General features: G+C 19.8%; 6 protein-coding genes across 6 annotated transcripts in view; 3 read left to right on the forward strand and 3 right to left on the reverse strand.

Annotated features, from left to right (window-relative positions):
- Positions 1–698: 698 nt before the first annotated feature.
- On the forward strand, positions 699–4,945 carry PGAL8A_00108700 (conserved Plasmodium membrane protein, unknown function; the record flags this gene model as incomplete). The annotated part of the gene is made up of 10 exons (XM_028673621.1): positions 699–745; positions 951–1,038; positions 1,107–1,180; positions 1,322–1,386; positions 1,455–1,535; positions 1,660–1,716; positions 1,816–1,896; positions 2,027–2,109; positions 2,366–3,366; positions 3,568–4,945. The coding sequence occupies 10 exons, from the start codon at positions 699–701 to the stop codon at positions 4,943–4,945; spliced, it is 2,955 nt and encodes a 984-aa protein (XP_028526204.1).
- A 115-nt stretch (positions 4,946–5,060) lies between these two features.
- Positions 5,061–10,026, reverse strand: PGAL8A_00108800 (ferlin, putative; the record flags this gene model as incomplete). The annotated part of the gene is made up of 3 exons (XM_028673632.1): positions 5,061–5,125; positions 5,285–5,529; positions 5,615–10,026. 3 exons carry the CDS (start codon positions 10,024–10,026, stop codon positions 5,061–5,063), a joined length of 4,722 nt encoding a protein of 1,573 aa, XP_028526205.1.
- A 1,857-nt stretch (positions 10,027–11,883) lies between these two features.
- Positions 11,884–12,393, forward strand: PGAL8A_00108900 (glycosyltransferase family 28 protein, putative; the record flags this gene model as incomplete). Its single annotated transcript, XM_028673644.1, has 1 exon — positions 11,884–12,393. One exon carries the CDS (start codon positions 11,884–11,886, stop codon positions 12,391–12,393), a length of 510 nt encoding a protein of 169 aa, XP_028526206.1.
- Positions 12,394–13,319: 926 nt separating this feature from the next.
- Positions 13,320–15,014, reverse strand: PGAL8A_00109000 (DnaJ protein, putative; the record flags this gene model as incomplete). Its single annotated transcript, XM_028673655.1, has 1 exon — positions 13,320–15,014. One exon carries the CDS (start codon positions 15,012–15,014, stop codon positions 13,320–13,322), a length of 1,695 nt encoding a protein of 564 aa, XP_028526207.1.
- A 1,431-nt stretch (positions 15,015–16,445) lies between these two features.
- Positions 16,446–19,784, reverse strand: PGAL8A_00109100 (kinesin-like protein, putative; the record flags this gene model as incomplete). Its single annotated transcript, XM_028673666.1, has 5 exons — positions 16,446–18,017; positions 18,177–18,302; positions 18,385–18,619; positions 18,701–19,364; positions 19,733–19,784. 5 exons carry the CDS (start codon positions 19,782–19,784, stop codon positions 16,446–16,448), a joined length of 2,649 nt encoding a protein of 882 aa, XP_028526208.1.
- Positions 19,785–20,841: 1,057 nt separating this feature from the next.
- The window catches only part of PGAL8A_00109200 (conserved Plasmodium membrane protein, unknown function), a gene marked incomplete at both ends in the record, with an annotated part of 7,644 nt that continues 4,877 nt past the window's right edge, over positions 20,842–23,608 (forward strand). Inside the window, one exon of the mRNA XM_028673677.1 lies at positions 20,842–23,558. Coding sequence (XP_028526209.1) covers positions 20,842–23,558 — 2,717 coding nt within the window. The remainder of the gene's footprint in view (positions 23,559–23,608) is intronic.

The raw sequence follows: 23,608 nt of genomic DNA on the forward strand, positions 1-23,608 counted from the left end.
TATTCTCATATATATAATATTAAATAATATTATATGCTTTTTTTTTTTTTTTTTTTTTTTTTTTTGGTTTCCATAATTTCCATTATTATCTTATGCACACATATATTTATATATATATAGGTATATAGTTTTATATATATTTGTTACCTTTTTTTTTAATTATTAAAAAAAAAAAAAATTCTGACATATACATAATTTATTAGTAATATTTTTTATGTTTAATAATTTTAAAATATAGAAAAAAGAAAAAAAATATATTTTGCATATGCACATATATATAATCTTACCTTTAACATAAGGTAACTAGTTTTCTCATAATTTTTTTTTTAAATTTTAAATTCTTATTTTATATATATATATATATATATATTTTTTTTTTTTTTTTTGTTTCTTCTTTTGCTTAAATATTTATAATGACAAATAATACATTTTATTTTTTTCTTTATTATTTTCATTAATACATAAAATTACAAATTTGGTAAAATGATTCTTTCTGTAAATTTTTTTTTTATTATTTCTTAGTTTTTTTCTTATTTTATTAATACATTCTAAAGAATTATTCTGTTCAAAATTTGTTGAAAATTAAAATAATAAATTCTCTTTTTCTTTTTTCTTATTTTTATATATATATTTTTAAATTTATAAGTATAATTATTTATATGAAAAACTTAAAAAAATTCGAAATTTTTTGAGTATAAATGGAAAAGTGTAAAATAAAGTTATTTTTAATATCTGTATTCGTCTGGTAATTTTAAAGCATTTTTTATAAAATTTTTAAATCAGTATTAATAAAAATTATTTATATAAAATAAAAAAAAAAAAAAAAAAACTATTAACTACTTTCTACTAATGAAATAGGAAAAATTAATTTTTTTTTGTTTTAACTTTTTTCTTTTAAATTAATACAAAAAATCTAATATTAAAAGATACTGTTTCATAATTTTTTTTAGTTTTTTAGTTACAATTACATTTTATAAAAGATATAGATATGATTTTTATAGAAATTATGATGAGCAAAAACTGTTACTATATTCAGAAGTATAAAAACAATATATATAAGTTCAATAAAATTATATATTGTCTTGAAAAAAAATTTTTTTAAATAGGAAGCTTTTTATTTTTCTTTTTACAATGATATAATAAAAGCTAATACTTATAAAGAAGGACTAAATTTATTAATGTATAAAAAAAAAAAAAAAATAATATTAATGGAAAACTGATAATAGTTACTACAAAAATTCTTTATATTACCATTATATTAAGATAAAAATATATGTAACAAAATATTGTATGCATTTAAATTATGTAATTCATCTTATAGTAACGATACCAGGAGTGAATATCCTGATACGATAAATGCAATTAAGCGCTTTAACATTTATCCAGGTAATTAAAAAAAAAAAAAAAATTTTTAAAATTAAAATAATTATTATTTTTTTTTTTTGAATATGTAGAAATTATACTTGGAACCATATGGAGAGTGTTAAATTTAAAATCATTTTTTATAACACCTTTTAATTTTTATTCATATGCTGGTAAATGAATATATTTTTTAAATTGGAAATAAGTAACATATATATATATACATATATATATGTATAATAAATGATATAATTTGTCTTAATCTTTATTAATATAAATAATTATTTTTTATTTTAGCGATTCTATCACAGGCTACTAGTGTCAGTATATTATTTTTTTTTTCAGTCTATATAGGTTAATATTGAAAGGAAAAATCTTATTTTTGTTGAAAATTATTTTTTGGAGTTTTTTTTTTTTTTTTTTTAAATATTATTATTAATATTTTTATTTTAGGAAAGTCATATTTTAGTGGGATAATATTTTTAATGCTTTTTTTCTCTTGTTTTCGTGAAAAATTTATAATAAGGCTCTCAGGTAATGCATAAAATATATTTTTTTTTCCTTTATAATTAAAGTTAATAAAAAATATGTAAATTTCTATATTTTATAGTTATGAAATTTCTAATTATTCTTTTCTTATTTATTTTTTTTTTTTTTTCGTAAGCTTTTCCTTTGAGAGAAAATTTTGCATCTGTTTATATGTGGTGTAATATTTTGCTTTTATATATAATTCTTAAGGAAAAACAGGTAGTATATTTTAAAGAAATGTATACAGAATTTAATAAAAAACTATTAAATTATTCTATATTAATTGAGAAAAAAAAAAATAAATAAATAAAATGGATAAAAAAAATGAAATGAAAAATATATACATAATAGAATATAAAATGTCTAAATATAAATTTATATATGTAATAGAATAATATTAACTGAATTGTTTTTGTGAAGGCAATTAAGAAATTTATATAATTTATATATATATGTATATTTTTTTTTTATTTAGAATTCATTTTTTGAATACCTATGTTTATTTTTCTCATCCTTTTTTTTTTTTATTTTTTGGCAATTTTCTGCTTTTGCCTCGTTAACTCATATAATTGCTTTATTTATAGTTGAATTATTAGGATATAAAATATCAAAAAAGTTAAATTACATTTTGATAACGTTTTTTTCTTCCTATATTTTATCAATAATAGTAACTTTTTTTCCACGATATTTATTATATACATATTTTCCCTTTGTTCTCATTGCCATTATTATTACAAATAACCTATTTTATTATTTATATGAAAAAAGAAAAGTGAAATCTGAGGAAAATTATGAAAATAAATTAGAACATCTGAATAAAGATAAATATAAGGATTCTATTATAGATAAAGAAATAAGAAAAAGAAAAAATTGTAGGAGTGATGAAGAAGTAAAATATGTAGAAAATAACATAAATGAAAAAAGTGATACAGATAATTTAATAAAAGAAAGATATAATTTACTACAAAAAGTTAAGGTTATGTTAAGAAAAGGATTAACATCTTTATTTATATTTTTTATTTTAAGGTTGCTAGTAATTCATCAAGAAAAAGATGATTCACATGTATTATCATTATTAAAAGTTCGTTTAAATCTAGCTAATCATAATTTTGATAGTATGATATACAGTTTAAGTTCTGAATTTAATCCTTTCGCGCCTTTTATGTTTAAAATGTTAAAGGATTCTGCTTTATATGATTATATAGTTATATTTAGTATTATTGTTTTACTTTATAACATAAATTATTTTGTATATATATATAAAGGAGGAAAAAAAAAATTAAATTATGAAATATTAGAATCTCAATTTATCTTTTTTTTAATTCAACTTTTATTTTACCTTCTATTAATGACAATAATATCTAGACTTCGTGTTTTAGGTTTGCCTTTATTGTGCATATTTGGTAGTTTAATAGGATCCCCATATATTTTAAATGGCCTTTATTCTCTTACAAAAATGAATTTTACCCATTCAAAGTAAAATAATAATATCATTAAATAAAAAGTATATTAAAATTTTTTTTTTTATAATACGTTAATGCTTTTTCGTAATATATATTTATATGAAGATATTTTATTTTACTTTATTAATATATGATAGCTTATATTTTTGTAGCAATATATTATTTCTTAATTCATTTTCTAGCTATTATCAATTTATTTTATTATATTTATCAGGTCAAGCAAAGTTTTATTACCAAAAATTATTATTTATACCTTTTGTCTTTTCGGATGTTTTTATCCTTTTATAAAATATTTCCCCAAAAATGAATATTTAAGAATATTAGAATATGAACCATTAAATTTATATAAAAATATGGATTTAATTAATTGGCTGAAAAAAAATATTAAAGAAAATGAACCATTAATGGCAGATATACCTACATCTAGTTTTTTGAGATTAAGTACAAATTTTAAATTAATATTGCATCCACAATATGAAGATATTAGTTTACGTAAAAGAGTCCAAGATTTTTATATGTTGTCAGCTTGTCTCCCATTTAGTGATGCAAAAAAATTTTTTTATGAAAAATACAAAATTAGATATTTTATTAGTAATATTTATAGATGTGCAACTTCAGGAGGTAATATCAATATTTTTTCTATTTCTGATAAAGTTGATTCTAATTATGCTAGATGTCATAATAAAAATAGTATGAGATTTTGTAGTCGCATAATGTATGATAATAAAAATTATAAAACACTTTTTCGTAACGGAAAATACAGTGTTATTTATTTTACCCCTAAAATAATAGAAGATAATTCTCCTTATGAAATTTTTAATCAATTAAAATATTCAGATATGAAGTATTATGAACCATGGATAAATGAATGTAAAAGAACCGATGAAAAATGTGGAATTCACATAGCTGAAGTTGCAAGATATACTCTAGATTTGCTAGGATATCATGCAATATCTTCAACTTTGTATAAATATGTTGAAGATAATTTTCTTGATACAAATATTGATATAATTTATCATTTAGGAGAATATTATGATTATGATTTGAAGGATACAAAAAAAGCAAATGAATTATATAGAAGAGCTATTGACCTTATAATAAAAGATAAAGATGATTTAAGTAGTTATATAACTGGTCAAGTTCCATTTGTTTCTCTACCTAGAAAGATATATATTATATCATCGTACATTTACTTTTTAGCAGAATCTAAATTAAATAAAAATAAAAAGGAAATATTTTTATTATATAAAAATATGAATGATTTTGTGGAAGCTGTTTTATTTGCATTGGATAATGGTTATTACTATGAAAAATTAAAATCTGATGTATCAAATGAACAAGAACATATAGTTAAAAGATATTTATATGAAAAGGATTTGGATTCTCTTGTAGAATTTTTGTGTCAGAATTCAACATACATATACCAAATTAGAAATGAGAATCCCCAATATGTGCATATATATAAAAACTTTTGGAATCTAATAAAAAGAATATCATATCTAAACAAATGTGTAATTCAAAGTTTCCATATATTTGAGAAAAGACAAATAAATTTTTTAGATTATTTAAAATTTTTTTATGTTTATCGATAAAAAAAAACAAAACAAAACAATATATGTTTTACTGTTAATAATCAAATATATATATAGTAATTTTTACTAGAAAAAAAAAATTGTACAATAACATCTGTATGTTATTGTACAATTTTTATTTTAATAAAAATATAAGGAATAACATTCCAACAATTATAACTGCTATGACAATCCATACACCTAAAATAAAATAAAATAATAATAATTTTTTTTTTTTTTTTTTGTTTTAGTTAAACAATTATATTCTTTCTTTAAAAAAATAAAAGATATATTTTTTTTTTTTTACACTAAATATATATTAATTTCATTCATTCAATATATATATATGTATGTGTATACCTGTCCATTTTAAACCATACATAATAGATGCTGTTGCAGCCCCAAACTTTTCATTAATAGTAACCCAATCTACATACGTTCTATTTTCAGTTACTGGTGGTAAATAAGGATCTTTATTTGGTTCATCTCTTCCATTACCAACAGGAGCAATCTCTGCTTCTGATTTTGTTAAAATAAATCCCTCTATTTCAACATTTCCTCTTATCTTATTTTTGTGAGCTGGATGTCTACAAGATAGCCAAAATCTAAAAAAAAAAAAAATTATTTTTAGAATAAAATAAATGGTCAATAATATATATATATATATTATATATGTAAATTATTTCATACCGAGGAATATGGTAGAAACCTTTTTTTTTTCTTGCTCTATAAAAGTGTGCAGATAAATCTAATGTTGCTTCTCCAATTGGTTCATTAGAAGATAAGAGTGCATAGTTATGAATTTGTACTTTAATATTTGTGGCGTTTGTTGGAATTTTTATATTATAAACGAATCTCCAATTAAATGTTCCTTTTCCATCTTTACTATTATAATGAGTATCTGTATCTCTGCTATCTTCAGTGTCATCATCAGTATATATGCAACGCACAAATAAACTAATAGTAGAATTATTATCCATTGCTGCATTGCTAACTTTCCATATAATAAGTCTTAATTGATAATCATCAGGTTCATTGGAACATAATATCTTAACTGGGTTTAGTTGGGAAAATTCTTCAGTGAATATTTCAAACCAGCATCTTAAGGATCCATGAGAAATTGTACTATTTTCTAACTTTAAGGACCTTAATTCTATAGGCATAGCATCATCAATCATTAATTGCCTTATTTTTTGATTAAAATATCTATCTTCCATATCAATATATGTATAACCTATAATTTCATCAGATAAGGATCCTTGATTCATGATGCAAACTTGCACAATAGATTCATCTGGAAACGAGCATAATAATTGGTAACATCTGTTAAATTCTGGTTTATATCCTTGCTTTTTTGTATGCCCGATATCTTTAATATTATGAGATAATCCACCAGGTATATTGGTTATTTCATTACTGTTTTTAATCCATATATATGTAGTTATATCGGTAGCACCCGATGGAGGATTTAGACCTCTGGCTTGAATAATATATGCTCTAACTACTAAATTTCTTGTTAATCTATATTCACTTACTAAATCATCACATTTTTTTATCATTTCTTTTTTTAAATGCATTGTTTTCTCATCATAAACATTACATATATATTTTAAATACCCAACAGCTTCTGGTATCCCCGAATCTGTGCATCTAAAAATGGTTGCTCTTAAATATGGTAAATCATCAGCATTCATATCTACTTCATATTCATACAGCATTTCGTCTCTTTGTATTTCTTCTTGTTCATCTTCATCAGCTAATGATAATTGAAAATTTAGCATTTCTTCGTTAAATCCATATATGGTTCTGTGTTGTTTACTTACGTTTTTTGTTTTATCGTCATGTTTTCCTTTAAAAAAATTAATATCTCTTAATTTTGTTTTTTTATCACCTGTATTATTTTCATATATTGTTTCTTGTTCTTCAATATTTGTGCAGATATCATCTGTATATTCATTTGTTTTGAAACGTACATGCTCTAAGGTTTCCTCGATACGTACATTTGCAAAATCTGGATCATTATATGGTACATATTCATTATTTGTAGATTTCTTCCAATTTTTTTTTCTTTTTTTTCTAAGATCATTTATATTATATTTATTTTCATTTTTTTCATTTTTATTTTTATTAGATTTTTTCTTTCCAGTATTGTCTCTTTCGTTGGTATTAGCTTCATTATCATTTTTTTCTTCTTCTTCCTCTTCATCGTCTTCAGGATATTCTAGATTTTTTTCTAAAATATTCAATGATAAATCATTATATTCATAAATACCTTCTTCTGTACCTTGTACTTCAAAATTTTCATTGGACAGTTTTCTTGATAAAATTGAACTCTTTTTATATATTAATGCACTGTTATAAGATTTCCTTGCTTTTTCTGCATCTTCTATTAAGACTTCTTCAAGTAGGTGTAACTTGAATAATTCAATACATTCATTTTTTTCATATTGATCGAGCCATGGGAGTAAAGGATTTAAAGTAATATAAGCAGTTCCAATTAAGAGATTATTATTTGTTGCGTTAGCAGTATGAGTGTTATTAGTACCTGCTCCAGTAAATCCACTATTTAATACTCTATCTTCAACTCTAACCTCCAAAAAACTATGATGTTGCATTCTTTTAGGTAATGCAACATCTAAAGAAAAATATTTTAAAAAATTCCAATTTCCTTCCTTTCCTGATATTACCTTATTAGTAGTTTCATGCCAAAGAAATTGAGAGGTATCGTCTACATCTCTACCGAAACATACAGTTACAGATGGATCTTTTAACGGTTTAAACATTCTTATACCAATTAAAAATAAGGACACATGACCAGGCAAGGTGGATGGTCTAATATCATCGTAAAATGGATATGTATCATCAAGAACTTTTTTCATTGGTACCAATTCAAAAGCAACAAGTAGTTTCGCTTTGCATTTCTTATATTGAGAAGATTTTAAATTAATCCAAATTGGAGATTTCTTCCATTCTACAGGAACTTTCATAATAGGATATGTGCAGGAACCTAGTAAAATATCATCATTATATAAAAAAGATTTATTAACAGAAAATGCTTCTATGGATATATCAGGTGCTAAATTTAAGTTGGTAGGTAAAATAACTTCCACCTCATAAGCTTCATAATAATTGGGATTAAGAGTATGTAAAATAGTACTCGTTTTAATTGTTTGTCCAGCTAATTCTACTTTAATATAGGGATCTGGAAAAGCATCATATCCTTTTGCAGGAAAATGTAATCCTTCGTAAATTAAGGCACGAAAAAAATAACGTGATAGTTTATATTCTAATCTTTGAGGTCTTTTTTTATAAGATTGAAATGGTATTAAATTTGCAAAAAAAGATATGTTATATTCATGTGCATTAGTCTCTATATTTTTCATCAAAAACCACTTGGGCTTATTTTCATTATGTAATAAATACTTATATGGTATACGAACATAACTTTTTAATTTATAATTGTTTAAAAGTTCCACATCATTAAACACATCTTCAACTCCTTTATTTATAGAACTCATTTTATCTAACCCCTGAATTTTATTTATATCCGCAGGATCGTAATCATTACTCATAACACTATTGTAAATATTCCTTCTATTAGTAATCCAGTCGGTAACAGCTAAATTTGATTTAACATAAATATATAAAAAAATATCGTAGATTTGTTCATTATTATTTTGTGGTAAGAATATTCTAAATTCATCAATTCTCCCTGCATTTTCATTTAACACATAAGAACCTACTTCATTGGGTAATAGAGGGGGAGTCTTTAATTTATGCGGCCCCAAACCACATACACAAATGATACTATCTCCGTTAGTATCATAATTGTTATTATAGCTAACTTTTTCATTAATATTATCATAATTGACTGCTTTATTATTACGAACTGATAATATTTCATAAATATCGGCGCAAAAAATATATTCTTTATTGGGTGGATCTGGTTCTACTTTGGCTGATTTAATACATATGGGACCAGGTGCATGAGTTTTCGTAGCATTAACACTTAAGAAAATTCTACCTCCATATAAATAAGATTCTCTTAAACTATCATCCGTGAACATATTTTGCACTTTTGTAACCCCTAATATATCATTGATATTAATACCTTGAGTGGCATTTTTAAAAAACTTTTCAGCTGTTGCTGTGAAAAGATAGTTTCCAAAGGTATTAGTAGAATTGGTTGTATTGGGGTTTGTAGTTATGCCAACATTTTGTGTGTGTACACTACTTCTTGCAATTATTTGATTTTGTGGGTTATAATAAATATTAAACCACCTTGGTAATAATTCTCTTTTTAATATTTCAAAAAAATCAAGAAGTATACTAAAAATAACTACTCCATTATGCTCTCCGTTAATAAGTTCAATAATAATATTTTTGTCATAACATGGGGTACAAGTTGGTAAATGCACACTTAAATTCCATACAGGATTGGGATCATTTCTTATAACTTTAGTACATTCTTCAAATCCATTATGAGAGACTTTTACATATGGTTCTAAAACATTTGAAAATAAGGAACTATTACTCATTAATTCAATATCTTGCCCCCTGAAAATATTGATACATAAATCATAATGAGTAATATGAATATCTAAACCCTTATTTGCACATATTTCATCATTTATATTTGTTTTTATACTGTCATTAACAATTGGTATGGAATCACCTGGACCATATACTCCTACAGATATTAATAAAAACCCTACATCATCTAATGGTAAATCTGGGTTTCTTAATTTAACCCATATTCTATATAGCCAATGTTGAATTTTTGAATATACATAATTTAAACTAAAAGAACATTTACCTATTAATGCACTTTGAATTGTGTATTTATGTAATACACATACATCTACACTTGTTCTTTGAAAATGATAATCTGTTAAATCCATAGAAAAATTAAATGAGGTGTTATAAACAACATTTACTGCTTGATTTTTTTTTGGAGTACTTTTCTTTTCATCATTTACAGTTACTTCAACATATGGGTTAGGTATTATTTCTTTTTCATTTGCACTTTCACGAAAACTTAAATCTTTTACTTCATGGATGTCAACTTTTATATTATACTGAGTTTTTTTAGCTATGTGCATTTTTTTATTTCATGTTAATATATTTTTTTTATCATATAAAAATAAAGGAACTTACATACACATAGTTAATTTTATAATAAAGCTAAAAGGACATTTTAAATTATATTAAGAGTCAATTATGTATTAATTTTTCAGATTTTGCTATTTTATTTTTTTTATATAAAAATATAAACGAATTTATTTTTAAAACTTTGTTTTTATTTAATTTTTTTTTTTTTCTATAAAATTTTATAATAATGATATTATGTGAAGAAATTTATCAAATGTCTTCTAAAGCATATATTTTTATGTAATTAAAGAAGTTATCCTTTATTTTAAAGAAAAATTTTTTTTATATATATATTAATGGTTAAAAAATAAGTAAATATAGACAAGGCACAATATACTCATAAAAATATCTGAAAAATGAAAAAAAAAAAAAAAGAAAATGAAATTGTAAAAAAAAAAATTAACATTGGAAATCATTTAAAGAATATTTTGATTAAAATAATTTTGAAATTTTACAACTTTATTTTTACATGCAGTAGACTTGTAGATTTAATAATAAAAAATAAACATCTATATATATATTATATATGTATGTATATAAAATAAATGTAGAATAAAATATCAAAATTATTCTAAAAAACAATACAATAAAACTATGTAAAAATATACATTAAAATCAGTTCATTTTTTATTCTTTTATAAATATAATAAAATAAACAAAGAAAAGAAAATTTTCAAGTATTTTAAATATAAGATAGTTGGTCTTTATTATCTTTTAGAAGTATTTTTTCATGATATTAAGACAAAATATATAAATTTATTTTACATCAAAAACAAAAAGATATACAGCTATGTGAGTTATAGAAAATTTGGTTTAAAATAAAAGGAAAAAATATTAAGGGGTTAATTATTGCATTTGTTATTAGGAATTAATGAGTAGTTGATACAAAAAAAAAAAAAAATTTAAATATATTACCCAAAAAAGTGTTACATTAATATTATTCAAAATATTATTTATTTCAATAATTTTTTGTTTTTTTTAAGTAATAAATTTTCAAATTACATGTAAAATATTTATTTAAATTTTTTTTTTTATTAGAAAAAAGATGCACACTTTTTTTTTTTTTTTTTTTTTTTTTTTTTTAAAAAAAAAAANATTTAATAAATTTGTAACATAATTTGAAATAGAAATAATTCTACTTATTTTTAGACACATAAAATAGTTTTTTTTTTTTTTTTTTTTTCTTGTTATAATAACTTTGTGAATTTTGTTTTTTGAAATACAAAAAAAAAAAAAAAAAAAAAAAAAAAAACTATTTTATGTGTCTAAAAATAAGTAGAATTATTTCTATTTCAAATTATGTTACAAATTTATTAAATAATAGAAATAAAATACATTGTCTTAAATTTATATATTAATTTTTTTCAGTTTATTAATATTTTGAATTAAAAGAGAAAAAAAAAAAATAATATTAATTTTTCTTATATATATATATATATATTTACAAATTCACTATGTATAATATAAATAATCAGTAAATCCTAATTTTCATATTACAGTATTTCCATGTATATACATATTATAATTAAAATATATGCAAATTTATTAAAATTCAAAAAAGATATAAATTTTTGCATAAAATTATATGATAAGGAGAAATGTTAAAAAAAAAAAAAAAAATTAAAATTAATACTACAATCAACCAAATCTATTATTTAAAAAAAAAATAATAATAAATAGTTTTTATGTTTTTATTATATAAGTATTCTGTTTCTTTAGAGATATAGTTCATAAGAATATGAAAAAAAAAAAAAAAACAATCAAACTTTTTTAACTTTGTTAAAAAAAATATATATGTGTTTACAGAGATGTATTTATTTGTCACTGTTGGATCAACTAAATTTGACGAATTAATTAAATTCATTGATAATGAAGAATTTCATTTTTTTTTGAAAAAAAAGGGATTTGCATATATGACTATACAAATAGGCAATGGTTCATATATACCTAAATTAATATATAAAAATAAAGAAGATAATAATTTGTTAAAAAAGGTAGATTATTTTACGTTTAAAAGTAGTTTGGATTATTTTTATGAAAAATGTGACTTAGTTTTAAGTCATGCAGGAGCAGGAACAACAATTGAATGCTTAAGAAAAAGAAAGAAAATTTTGATTGTCGTTAATACAAATTTAATGAATAATCATCAAATGGAATTTGCTGAATATATGTATTCTTGCAACTATTTAGAAATATGTAAAAATTTAAATACTTTAAAAGATAATATACACACATGTCTGAATAAAAAATATAAGATTTTCCCAAAACCAAATATTCAAAATTTTTTACAGGATATAAATAATTTAATGAATAAATAAATAGATGATATCCATTTATTTTTTAAAAGTTTTGATAGTAAATTAAAATGAAAAAAAACAGAAGTAATATTAATAATAATGAAATAAAAAATAAAAAAAAAAAAAAAACAGATGTCTTCATTACTGTATTATATTAAAAAAAAACAAAATTATATTAAATCAAATAATAGATAACATTATGATTAATAGCAATAAAAAAAAAAATAAAATAAAATAATGTTACTTGTAAAAATTAAATAATTAAAAAAGAAATAATTTAAACAAAACAAGTAAAAAATATTTTTTTAAAAAACATTAAAAAGAAAGGAAAAAGAGGTTAAAATTTCTGTGATATAAATAATAAACAATTTAAAATTTTATACAAAATAATTAAAAAAAAATGAAATATATAAATAAAAACAACTCAATACTAAAAGAAAATTATAATGTAAAAAAAAAAAAAAAAAAAATTGAAAAGAATAAAAAAAAAAAAAAAATAAATAATCTCTTTTAAAATCCAAATAAAATATATTTTTTTATATTTATATTCTTAAAAAATGGAATGTTTAATTATTTTACCTTAAGATTACTTTATAAGTTTTTATCTTCACATTTTTCACTACTTATTATTTACTTCTACTACCACGGAATTTTTCTTAATTTCCATTTTGATGTCAATATTTATAAATGATCCTTAACACTTCTTTATTGTTCCATATTATTCTTCATTATAACCACACTATTTTCCCTTTTCTTTTTATTTTTTTATTACTATACTTTAACTTGTCTTATTTTTCTTTATATCAACATTAATATTAATAAATATTCAATTTAACATAATTTTTCATGTTTCCCCTTACCTTTTTTTTTGTTACTATTTTTTACTATGTTCATTTACATATTTAAGAATATTGGCTATTAAATATTTATTTCGCTTTATTTTTTTCTTATCTTTCATTATTTTTTTCCTCATCTGTATATTCATATTTATAAGTATTTTTTTTTTCATTTTCTTTTTTTCCTGTGTCATCACCCTCTTCGTTAGCCATCTTTGATGCTTTAATAATGGCTGTTTCTAAAAGTTTAGTAGCATCAATATCATTAACCTCATTTATATTTTTTTTAATTTTTGACCATTTTTGCATTAATTTTCCCAAAATTTTCATACCTTCAGCTCTTTTTAATCTAGTTTCTAAATCCACTCCTTCATCTCGTATAACTTTATCAGCAGCCTGTCTAACAGTTGATTCTATATCCCACAAAACTAACGTCAATACATTTTTTATAATAATTCCTAATGCTTTATTTTCTTCTTTGTCTATTAAGGGAATATTATCATTACTGATATTATTATTACTATTATCAATGTTATTACCTTCACTGTTATTATGATCATTATTATTACTACTATTATTAAAGTTTTTGTGATTTTCTTTTTTTTCTTTAATCGAATTCATTTTTTCACTATTTAGTGAAAAGTCTTTTATAGTAACAACAGTGTTAATCATAGATTTTGCAGCACAAAAGGTATTTCCTATTGTTCTACTAGCTGCTTGAATATTTGCTACTGTTGCACCTACTCCCCATAAGGTTGTTACTTCTGCTATATAAGATGTAGAAACATTTTCATATGTCCATCCTATAGATTCTAAAATAGAACTAGAAAAAGATGAATCTAGTAATCCTTTAATTTCTTTTTCCATTTTTTCATTCCACATATTATCACCATCTACATAAGGTTGTAATCTTGTTCTTAATAAAAGGGCTAGTTCTACTTCTCTTTTTTTTTGTTCTACTTCCATTTCACTCATCATTACTTCATTTGATGATCGTACATCTTCAATAGACATATTTCCTTCAAATGCTAACTGAACAAAAAAAGCTATTCTTAATGTTCCTATGTAATCAGATAATTCTTCTGAGCTAAATAACATCATAAAAAAAATAGAAGGATCTATTAAAATCATATCTTTTGTTGCATTCAAACCATATTTATTATATTTCATTCTTCTTTCTTCATCACCTAGAACTTGATATGCTTCATTTATTTTTTGAAATTTCAGTTTTGCTTCAGGATCATTTGAATTTTTATCAGGATGATATTTTAAAGCTAATTTATAATAACTATTTTTAATTTCACTTAGTTTTGCATTTGGACTTATATTTAGTATATCATAATAGGTTGTATCAACACATATATTAGAAGTGTCAGAAGATGAAAATTCATTCGTGTGAGTATTATCAGCTCCTATTTTTATCATATTACTTTTTTTTGAAGTTTTTTTTGACAGTACTTCTTTTGCTTCCTTATCTAAATAATATCCCTTTTTGTAATCGTTATAAATATGTGTATCATAATTTGGTATCCAATTTGATATATTTAAGTTATTAAAAAAGTTGTTATCTTTATTTTTTTTATCTTCATATTTACTACTCTCAGTACCTTTGCTTATTTCATTTTTAGTACTATTGTTTTGTTTATCATCTTTATTTTTTTTTTCTTCTGGATTATACTTTTTAACACATTTTATTCTATTTCCATCTTTTTGAATTGAATCATTTTTTTTTATTTTTTCATTTTTATCATCACTAGAATTATTAAACCAATTTAAATATTCATTAAAAAAACCCCAACTTGACATTTTTTTAAAAGAAATATTTTTTTTATATTTACAAAAATATGCAAATATAAAATAAGTGAAATTAATTTTTTAAATATAAAAATATAAGTATATATATATATATATAAAGATATATATATATTTTTATATAGTTTTACATGTTAATCATTTAATGTTAACTATAATGTACTTTTTAATTAAATTCCTTTCATGTTTTCTTTTAAAAAAAATAAAATAAAAATATCAAATATTTATGTTAAAAGTTTGTATATATAACAAGTTATATATGTTTTATTACTTCATTAGAGTACATTTTTTTTAATTTAAATTTTATATTTTATTTTATATATTTATATATTACATATATGTAAATAAATTATGAAAATAATTTAATTTATATATTTTAAAAATAGAATAAAAGAAAAATTGAAATAATTATATACACATATATACATACATACATATATATATATAAAATTATATAACTCAAATTATTTATTTTACACTGTCATTATGTAAGTACAATTTTTTAAGAAATCAAATAATATACGTAAGAGAAGCTTAAAAAAAATAAGGAAATAAAAATTTAAAAAATATATGTGGAAAATAAAAAATTGGCAGAAAAAAAATGAATAAATAAAAATAAATATAAGAAAATGTAAAATTATAAATAATTGTAAAATTAATTAAACACACTTCTTTATTTATTGATATGTTAAAAAAAAAAAAATTTGTATTTGTTTAAATTTCATTAAAAATTCTAGCGTAACACAAAAAAAAAAAAAAAAAAAAAAAAAAAAAATAAAGTTAAAAAAATCTTAAAACTAATATTATAAATATATTATTTTAATCTTATACTTTTATTTATTTTTTATTTGATCGATTAAAAAAGAAAAAAAAAAAAAAAAAAATTAAAATATAAAATTATCCATTAGTTTACATAAATTATTTTCATTTTACATTTTTAAAAATTTGCATGTTTATATATGAAATATTTGTTTTCTTTTACATTTTTAATAATTATTTTAAAGATATTAAAACAAATGTGTGATAATTATAGTTTTAAAAATGTGCTATTAAGTTATAAAAAAATAATGTCTTATATATTTATATATTATTAGCTGATTGAAGTAAAATACAAGTTTTAGTGACATTTTTATGTTATAGAAAGATCTGAATTGAACGATAAAATATAGAAAGATAATGATTGAATATGTTATATATTTCATTTTTACAAATACTTATGGAAGAAAAAAAAAAAAAAAAAAAATACATAGTAAATGAATGAAAACGATAAAAATATAAGATTTTGCAAGTTAAAAGAGAAAAAAAAAAAAAAAACGTCTTAAGTAAATTTTTAATGTTTTATATGTTATAAATAAATGTTTTAATTTTTTTTTTGTTTTGAATTTTTAAAATTAAAAAATATAGAATCTTCTATAGTTTTCTCTTTTAACGAGCAACTGACAAACTTCTTGATTTTAACATTCTGTTTTTTATTTTAGTGGCTAGCGAATCAACTGTAATGTTATTTAAATTTTTATAATCATTATTTGATATGAAGCTCATTATATTTTTTTTTGTATCTTTTTTTTCTGAATATTTTTTATTATAATTTTCTGTATTCATCTTGTTATAATATGTAGATGATATAATGGGTTTATTCACTGAGTCATCTCTATTTACTTCTTGATTTGAAGTAATAAATTTTTTTTTATTTAAATTATTTAAAAGATCATCTTCATTTGATATATGCATATTTATATTACTTTCCGCTTTAGTAATTTTTTTGTTTGAAAAATTCTTAAAGTTGCTGTCTTGTTCATCTGGAAAAGTAGAAGCTGCTTTTGTGAAAATAACAACTTTATTATCGTTAAATTCCTTGACTTGATCAATTTTGGAATTTTTTTTTTTGTAATTCTGTGTAGCACAGGGGTTATTTGTACAATTTATCAACTCTTGAGTATAAAATTGATCAGAATTTTTTAATTGATTATTTGATTCATTTGCTAACATTTCCTCATAATTTTTTTTTTCATTAAAGGATAAATTGTTTTTTATATTGGGTATGCTTTTTTCTAATTTATTTTCATTTTCTTGGTAAAGTTCTGTTATATTTTTTTTTTTCACATTATAATTCATATAATTTGTGTGTATGCTTATGTCTTTTTTTGATGTGTTTTTTGAATTATATAAGTTGTATGAATTTGAAATATCGTTTGAATTCAACGAAATGTGTGAACTTTTTTCATGATTCTTCAGAATATTATCTTTTTCAATGTTTTCTGTATGTTCATGTTTTTTTCTCGGAAAAATATAATTGCCATTTTTTACTGCATTTTGATTTTTTCGTGGTTCATATATTTCTTCATCACATTTAAAAGAGGCTAAATTACAAAAATTTGAAGAGTTATAACTATTAACAGAATTCGCATTTAATGTATTAAAAAGGAATTCATTAATTTTTAAATAATTTTTATTTAGTATTTTTAATTTAGTGTGATAATTATTTGCCTCTTTTTTCCAATATTCACATTCACTTTTCAGTTTAGTATTATAATCTTTTAATTGCTCAATCATATTTTTTTTTTCTTCTTCTTTCGTTATTTGTTCATTTATAATATCATTTACAATATTTCTTAAAACAGTATATTTTTCATCATTTTTTTTTTTATTTAAATTATCTATTATATGACTTTTATCATCATTAACATAAATAAGATATAATGAAGAGTTATTATTATGGTTGCAATTATCTTTTATCTTTTTACCTTTCTCAATATTCGTATTATTTATATTATTTATATTATTTTTTATGTAATTAGAGTTTTTTCTGTTTTTTTCTTCATAAATTCCATTATATGTAACATCTTTCGAATCAATATTATTATTACTATTATAATCATCATTTGCTATTTTTTTAAAAAAATTCTCTTTATTTTCAGATTTTACATAAATCAGTTGTTTTCTTTTGCTTTTTATTTTTTTGCAATCACTCGCCATTATTAATGTTGAACTTGTTAACTGAACAATGCAAGTATATATATATATATATATATATATATATATATATAAATTTTATTTTGTAATTTTCTTTTATTTCTAATTAGAATAAATAAGTAAATAAAATTTAAAATTATTGTTTTAATATGTTATATATACAATTATCCATATTTTTATTACATTCTTTTGACTTAATTTAGGATTAAAACAAAAAATAAGGCAAACACCACATGTTTTCTGAATATAATTAAAAAGAACCTTACATAAAACACTTTGTCTTTTATCTGACTCATCTAAATTACCCATCTAAAAAAAGAATTTTTATGTAAATAAAAAAAATTTCTAATAGTTTAAAACTTTTATATTCATATATATGTAAATTATATACTTGCATTTTTCTCAACATCTTATTGAGAGAAGTGAGAGACGAATTTAACGTTTTACTAGAAGATTTTTCATTTTTATTTTCACTTTTATTTATGTTAAATCCTTCTCTTTCACATCCAACTAGATCAACCAAAGTTAAAACTCCATAATAATCTTTAATTGTTTCAACACCATTATTTAAAGTTGATTCAGAAATATTTACAAAAAATTGAATAATTGCATGAGATCTACTTGATCTAATAAAATAATAAATTTTTTTTAAAATTATTTTATCTTAAATTTTTATGTTTTTCTTTTTTTTTTTTTTTTCTTTGAACCTCATGTTTTGTGAAGTAGCCTCAACATTTCTTAAAAGACAAGCAGTGTCAATAATTTTTTTAGCCATTTCATAACTTTTGATATTAACAACTTTATAAGAATATTTAATAGTTTTAAGATAGTATTCTTCTGTATAAAATTCTATATTTTTTTCATTTAAATTTGATATAAGATCAATTAAGGTATCCCCTAATATTTCATATATGCTTAAATAAATTGTTTTTCTTTTAGTTGTTGTATTATGTAATTTATATAAATAGTGAACAAAATAGTATATTATACCATATTCTTTATTTGATCCAAATAAGGTATAAGTTTTTCCACTACCTGTTTGGCCATATGTAATTATAGTTTCTTTAAATCCATTACATACATTATTAATTATAAAATGACCACCAATTTTATTAAAAATAGTTTTATTATCATCATTTTCATCAAAAACTATATCAAAATTATATTTTTCTACTTCAAAATCTTTATCAAAATATAAAGCAGTTTTATCATTAGGATCTGTATGTAAAGTTGATTTTTCATTATTGTCTAATTTTCTAATTCTAACCACTACATTTTCTAGATTTTTTTCATTTTTTCTAATGTTTTCATTTTCTTTTAATTCGTTATTTAACTCATTTTCATTTTTTCTTTTTATTTCATTTTTTTTACCTAAAATATAAAGAAATATCAGATTTTAGTGCAAAATAAAAAAAAAGAAAAAAGGAAATTCTAATCAATAAAAAGTTATTTTATTAATTATAATATAGTTTATAACAAGCTTTAATTCTAGATAATTTTTTTTATGTAATTTAAATATGTTTATATACTAATAATTTATAGATTTTATCAAAATTTAGTTTTTAGTCAAATTTTTATCTAATTTTGATTTATATAAAAAAGAAAAGAATATAATTTTATATAATTAAAAGAACATTTTAAGAAAACGTATTTATTGAAATTATCTTAAAAAATAAGTATAAAAAATTAAATAGAATTTCGAAAATTTAAACTTTTTTTTTTTTTTTTTTTTTTCTAACTTAATGAATGTTTTGATAAAGCTACTGACTCACTGTAAGCTCTTTTATGCATTTCAAATAGAATAAAAAAAAAAGTTTATATTTTAAAAAAGCATATTTTAATATAAAACAAAATAATTTTATTCTTAGACATATATGTATTTTTACAAATTGTTAACATTCTTTTTCTATTTTTTTCTTTATAAATATTCTAAAAATATTTTTATCATAATGAATTTATATAAAATAAGATATTAATTCTCAGAAAAAAAATTACATTTTTTCTTAATGGAAATTTCACTAATTAATTTTTATTATCAACATCATTTATTATTTCTCATTTCATTATTATTATTTTTTTTTATTGATATAATTAATATTTTAATATATATAATATATATCTAGTTATTTTTTTAATATTTTTTGATATTTTTTTTTTTTTATTGTAGAAATATTTTTTTTAAAATATGTGCTTATTTGATTGTTAAATAATATAAATTAAAAATAGTTTATTATTTATTAAAAATTAACTTTGTTAAAATACTTTTAAAAAATAAACTTCATAAGATTTTTACCTTATTAAAAAATAAAAAAAAAATAAGTTTTTATGTATTTATTTTAATATAAAGTTTTTTTTAATTATGATAGTGTGTTTCAAAAAAATTTAAGGATAAAATATATTTTTTTTTTCATTCTTATTTAACATAATTTATCCAGAATATCACAGTTCTGCTTATTTATAAGCTCAAATTTTTTAATTATACATTTAAATAATAAATATATATTTAATTTTTAATTCTAACAAAAGTTTTATAGATTAATTAAATATCAATCATGTTTAAGTATCCTTCATAAAATTAACCATATATTAAATAAAATATAAATTAAAAAGAAAAAAACTATTTTCCTCAAAATAATGAAAATTTTCTTATTTTCTTCAGAATTTTTATTTTTAATATAAATTATAATACTTTTTTTTTTTTTTTTTTTTTTTTTTTTTAAATTTTTATCATATAATTTGAAATTTATTTGAAATGATTAAAATGTTTAAAAATATTTAGTAATTTTTATAATTAAATATTGCTAGTTGTTCATTAAGTGGTAATAGTAATAATTATTTATTATTTGAAATGAAAAATATTAATGATTTTACTAATGAATCTGATAATAACAAAGATTCTGAAAACGTGAAATTAGTAATAGAAAAGAACCAAGTAAACGGAAATAATGAATTAAAGAATAATAGGTTAAAAGATGATGAATTATTAGATAATGAAATAGAAAAAGGATTAAAAAATGATTTTAATGAAAATTCGAAAAATATCACTAATATAAATTTTTTTACGAATAAAGATTCATCTAAAATAGAATGTTCTAAAATGAATGAAAATGATGAAAGAATATATGAATATTCATCATATATAAAAAGTGAAAAATGTCAAAAAGAAGAAAACGATCAGGAAAAAAAAACTGAAATAAATAAAAAGTCATTCTTACAGGTAAGTGATAAAGATCGTTACGAGTTTTTGAAATATAGAAATTATTTTTTTATAGAAAATAAAAATCATCTGGATATATATTTTGAAGCAAAAAACGTGTTAAAAAATACAAATCCTTCTTTATTATATTTGTTAAAAAATATTTCTTTATTATCTCATGTTATTTATTTCCATGAAGTAAGAGAACAAAAATTATTGACATCTGCTGATATAGAGAATGTAACTAATATATTATATAAGAATGAAGACAATTATTCTGATAATTACACCGTTGTATATAACTGTTTAATATTTTTACTAGAAATAATTAAGTTAAGTTCTCATAATGGTGTTAAAAATTATGTATACTATCATCTTTTAAGAAATTTTAATAAAATTCAAATACTTTTTTTTGACGATTTTTGCTTTAAAAAAATAAAAAATAGAGAAAATTTTTATATAATTAGAAAAAATGAAGCAATATTTATTAATGATTATATTACATTAGACATTATAAAGATTTTGAATCAAGAAAATAAGTTAGTAAGAATTTATGGATTAAAATTATGCTTTATTTTTATTAAAAAAGTTAGCCAATGTAATTACATAATTAATCTTATTTTAAATATCATTTTTCAGGAGATGAACTTTGATGAATTTTATTATGCTTTTCATATTTTTATTGAATTACTTAATTTTTTAAGTCATGATGTTATATATCATATTGTTAAAAAATTTTATAATAGTTTAGTAAATAAGGATAAAAAAGGTATTAATTATTATTTAAAATACATAAAGGAAAAAGAATCATATAGAAATGTACCAAATGCACTTTTTCAAAAATCAGACGATGATGAATCTAATGACAAAAGACACAAAAATATTTACGAAAAAGGGGGTATTCATTATTTAGAAAAAAATAATAAAAATGAATATAATCAACTTGTTTATTCTTTGAATGAATATAACAATAACATAAATAAAATATATGATAATAATCAAAATAAACCAAGAAATATGACAAATAAACATGTTACAAATGAAAAAATAGATAAAAAAAATTTTTTTACAAAGAACCATATAAAAAGTAATAATAAAAATGTTAATACAGAAGATAATACAAAATACGAAGAAAAAAATTGGGAATATAAAAAAAAAAAACATTTGTTAAATATTTTAAGTAATCATTTTGTTTATTCTAAATGTATTTTTTTAAGTAAAATAGCTATTAAATTAAATAAATTTGTTCCATATTTAAGTTATTTTCTATTCAGAAAGATGTGGAATTTAATTAATAGTTTTTTTGAATTTGACTACTTACATGATGATGAAAATATAATTATAAATATCTTAGATAACTATTTTTATGGCACAACCGTATTAAGTTGCAAAAATGTATGTTTAACCAGTTTACAAATTATTATAATTAAACTTTTATTAAATATACCCCATACATACTTAATGAAAAAAAGAAATATATCCTATTTTGCTTTAAGAAGTTTATTATTTTTAATGAAAAAAAAAAAAATTTTTGTTTCCATTGATAATTTAGAATTAGCAAAAAAAAATATTGTTAACAATTATTTTTTTGTTAAATATTTTTCCTTTATATCTACTATTCAGTATTATGAGTTATTAAATTGGCTGAATTATTTGCAATTAAGTAATAATCCTTCCTTATTATTATTTATTAAGGTAGTATATAAATTTTTTAAAATTAAAAATGAGATTTATGGAGATTTTACAGAGAATAATAATACTTCACCAGAAGGTAGCAAAAATAATAAATATGATATAAATAAAAGTAATATAGATAACATTAAGAATGATTTTTTTAGTTTAAATGGGACATATTTTGATTCATTTATAAACAGTTTTTTAAGTATTTTGGAAAAACATAATTTAACTGATAAAGGATTTAATAATAATGAACAAAATGTGAGTAACGAAAAATTAAAATCGCCTAATTTCATAAAAAATGAAAACACTAATATAACAAAAAATGAAGATGAATTAGGGAGATTAAATAGCAAAGAAGAAAGGGATATTGACATAAAAAGAGAATATTCTTCTATTGATGAAAATGAAAATAATAGTTTAGATGAAAATCAAAAAGGAAACTTTAATTTTACCATAAGCATTAGTGATGAAGCTAATGAAAACGAACAGCAAGACGAATTAATTAATAATACAAGTGATAATGGGAGTAGAATAGAAAATATTGATTTTTTTTTTGAAAATTTCATTCATTTGGCAAAAGAAAAAGAAAAAAATAATGATATTAATATAAAAAATTTAAATATAACTTTGAATATAAAAAAAAAAAAGAACATAAATGATAGAGAAAATAAAAAAAGCTACCTAAGTATGTATACTAATAAAAAAAAAAAAAAAAAAAAAAAAAAATAAAATTTTTTAT

The sequence above is a fragment of the Plasmodium gallinaceum genome, assembly GCF_900005855.1.
Source record: "Plasmodium gallinaceum strain 8A genome assembly, contig: PGAL8A_v1_62, whole genome shotgun sequence".
In the NCBI taxonomy this organism is placed as follows: domain Eukaryota; phylum Apicomplexa; class Aconoidasida; order Haemosporida; family Plasmodiidae; genus Plasmodium; species Plasmodium gallinaceum.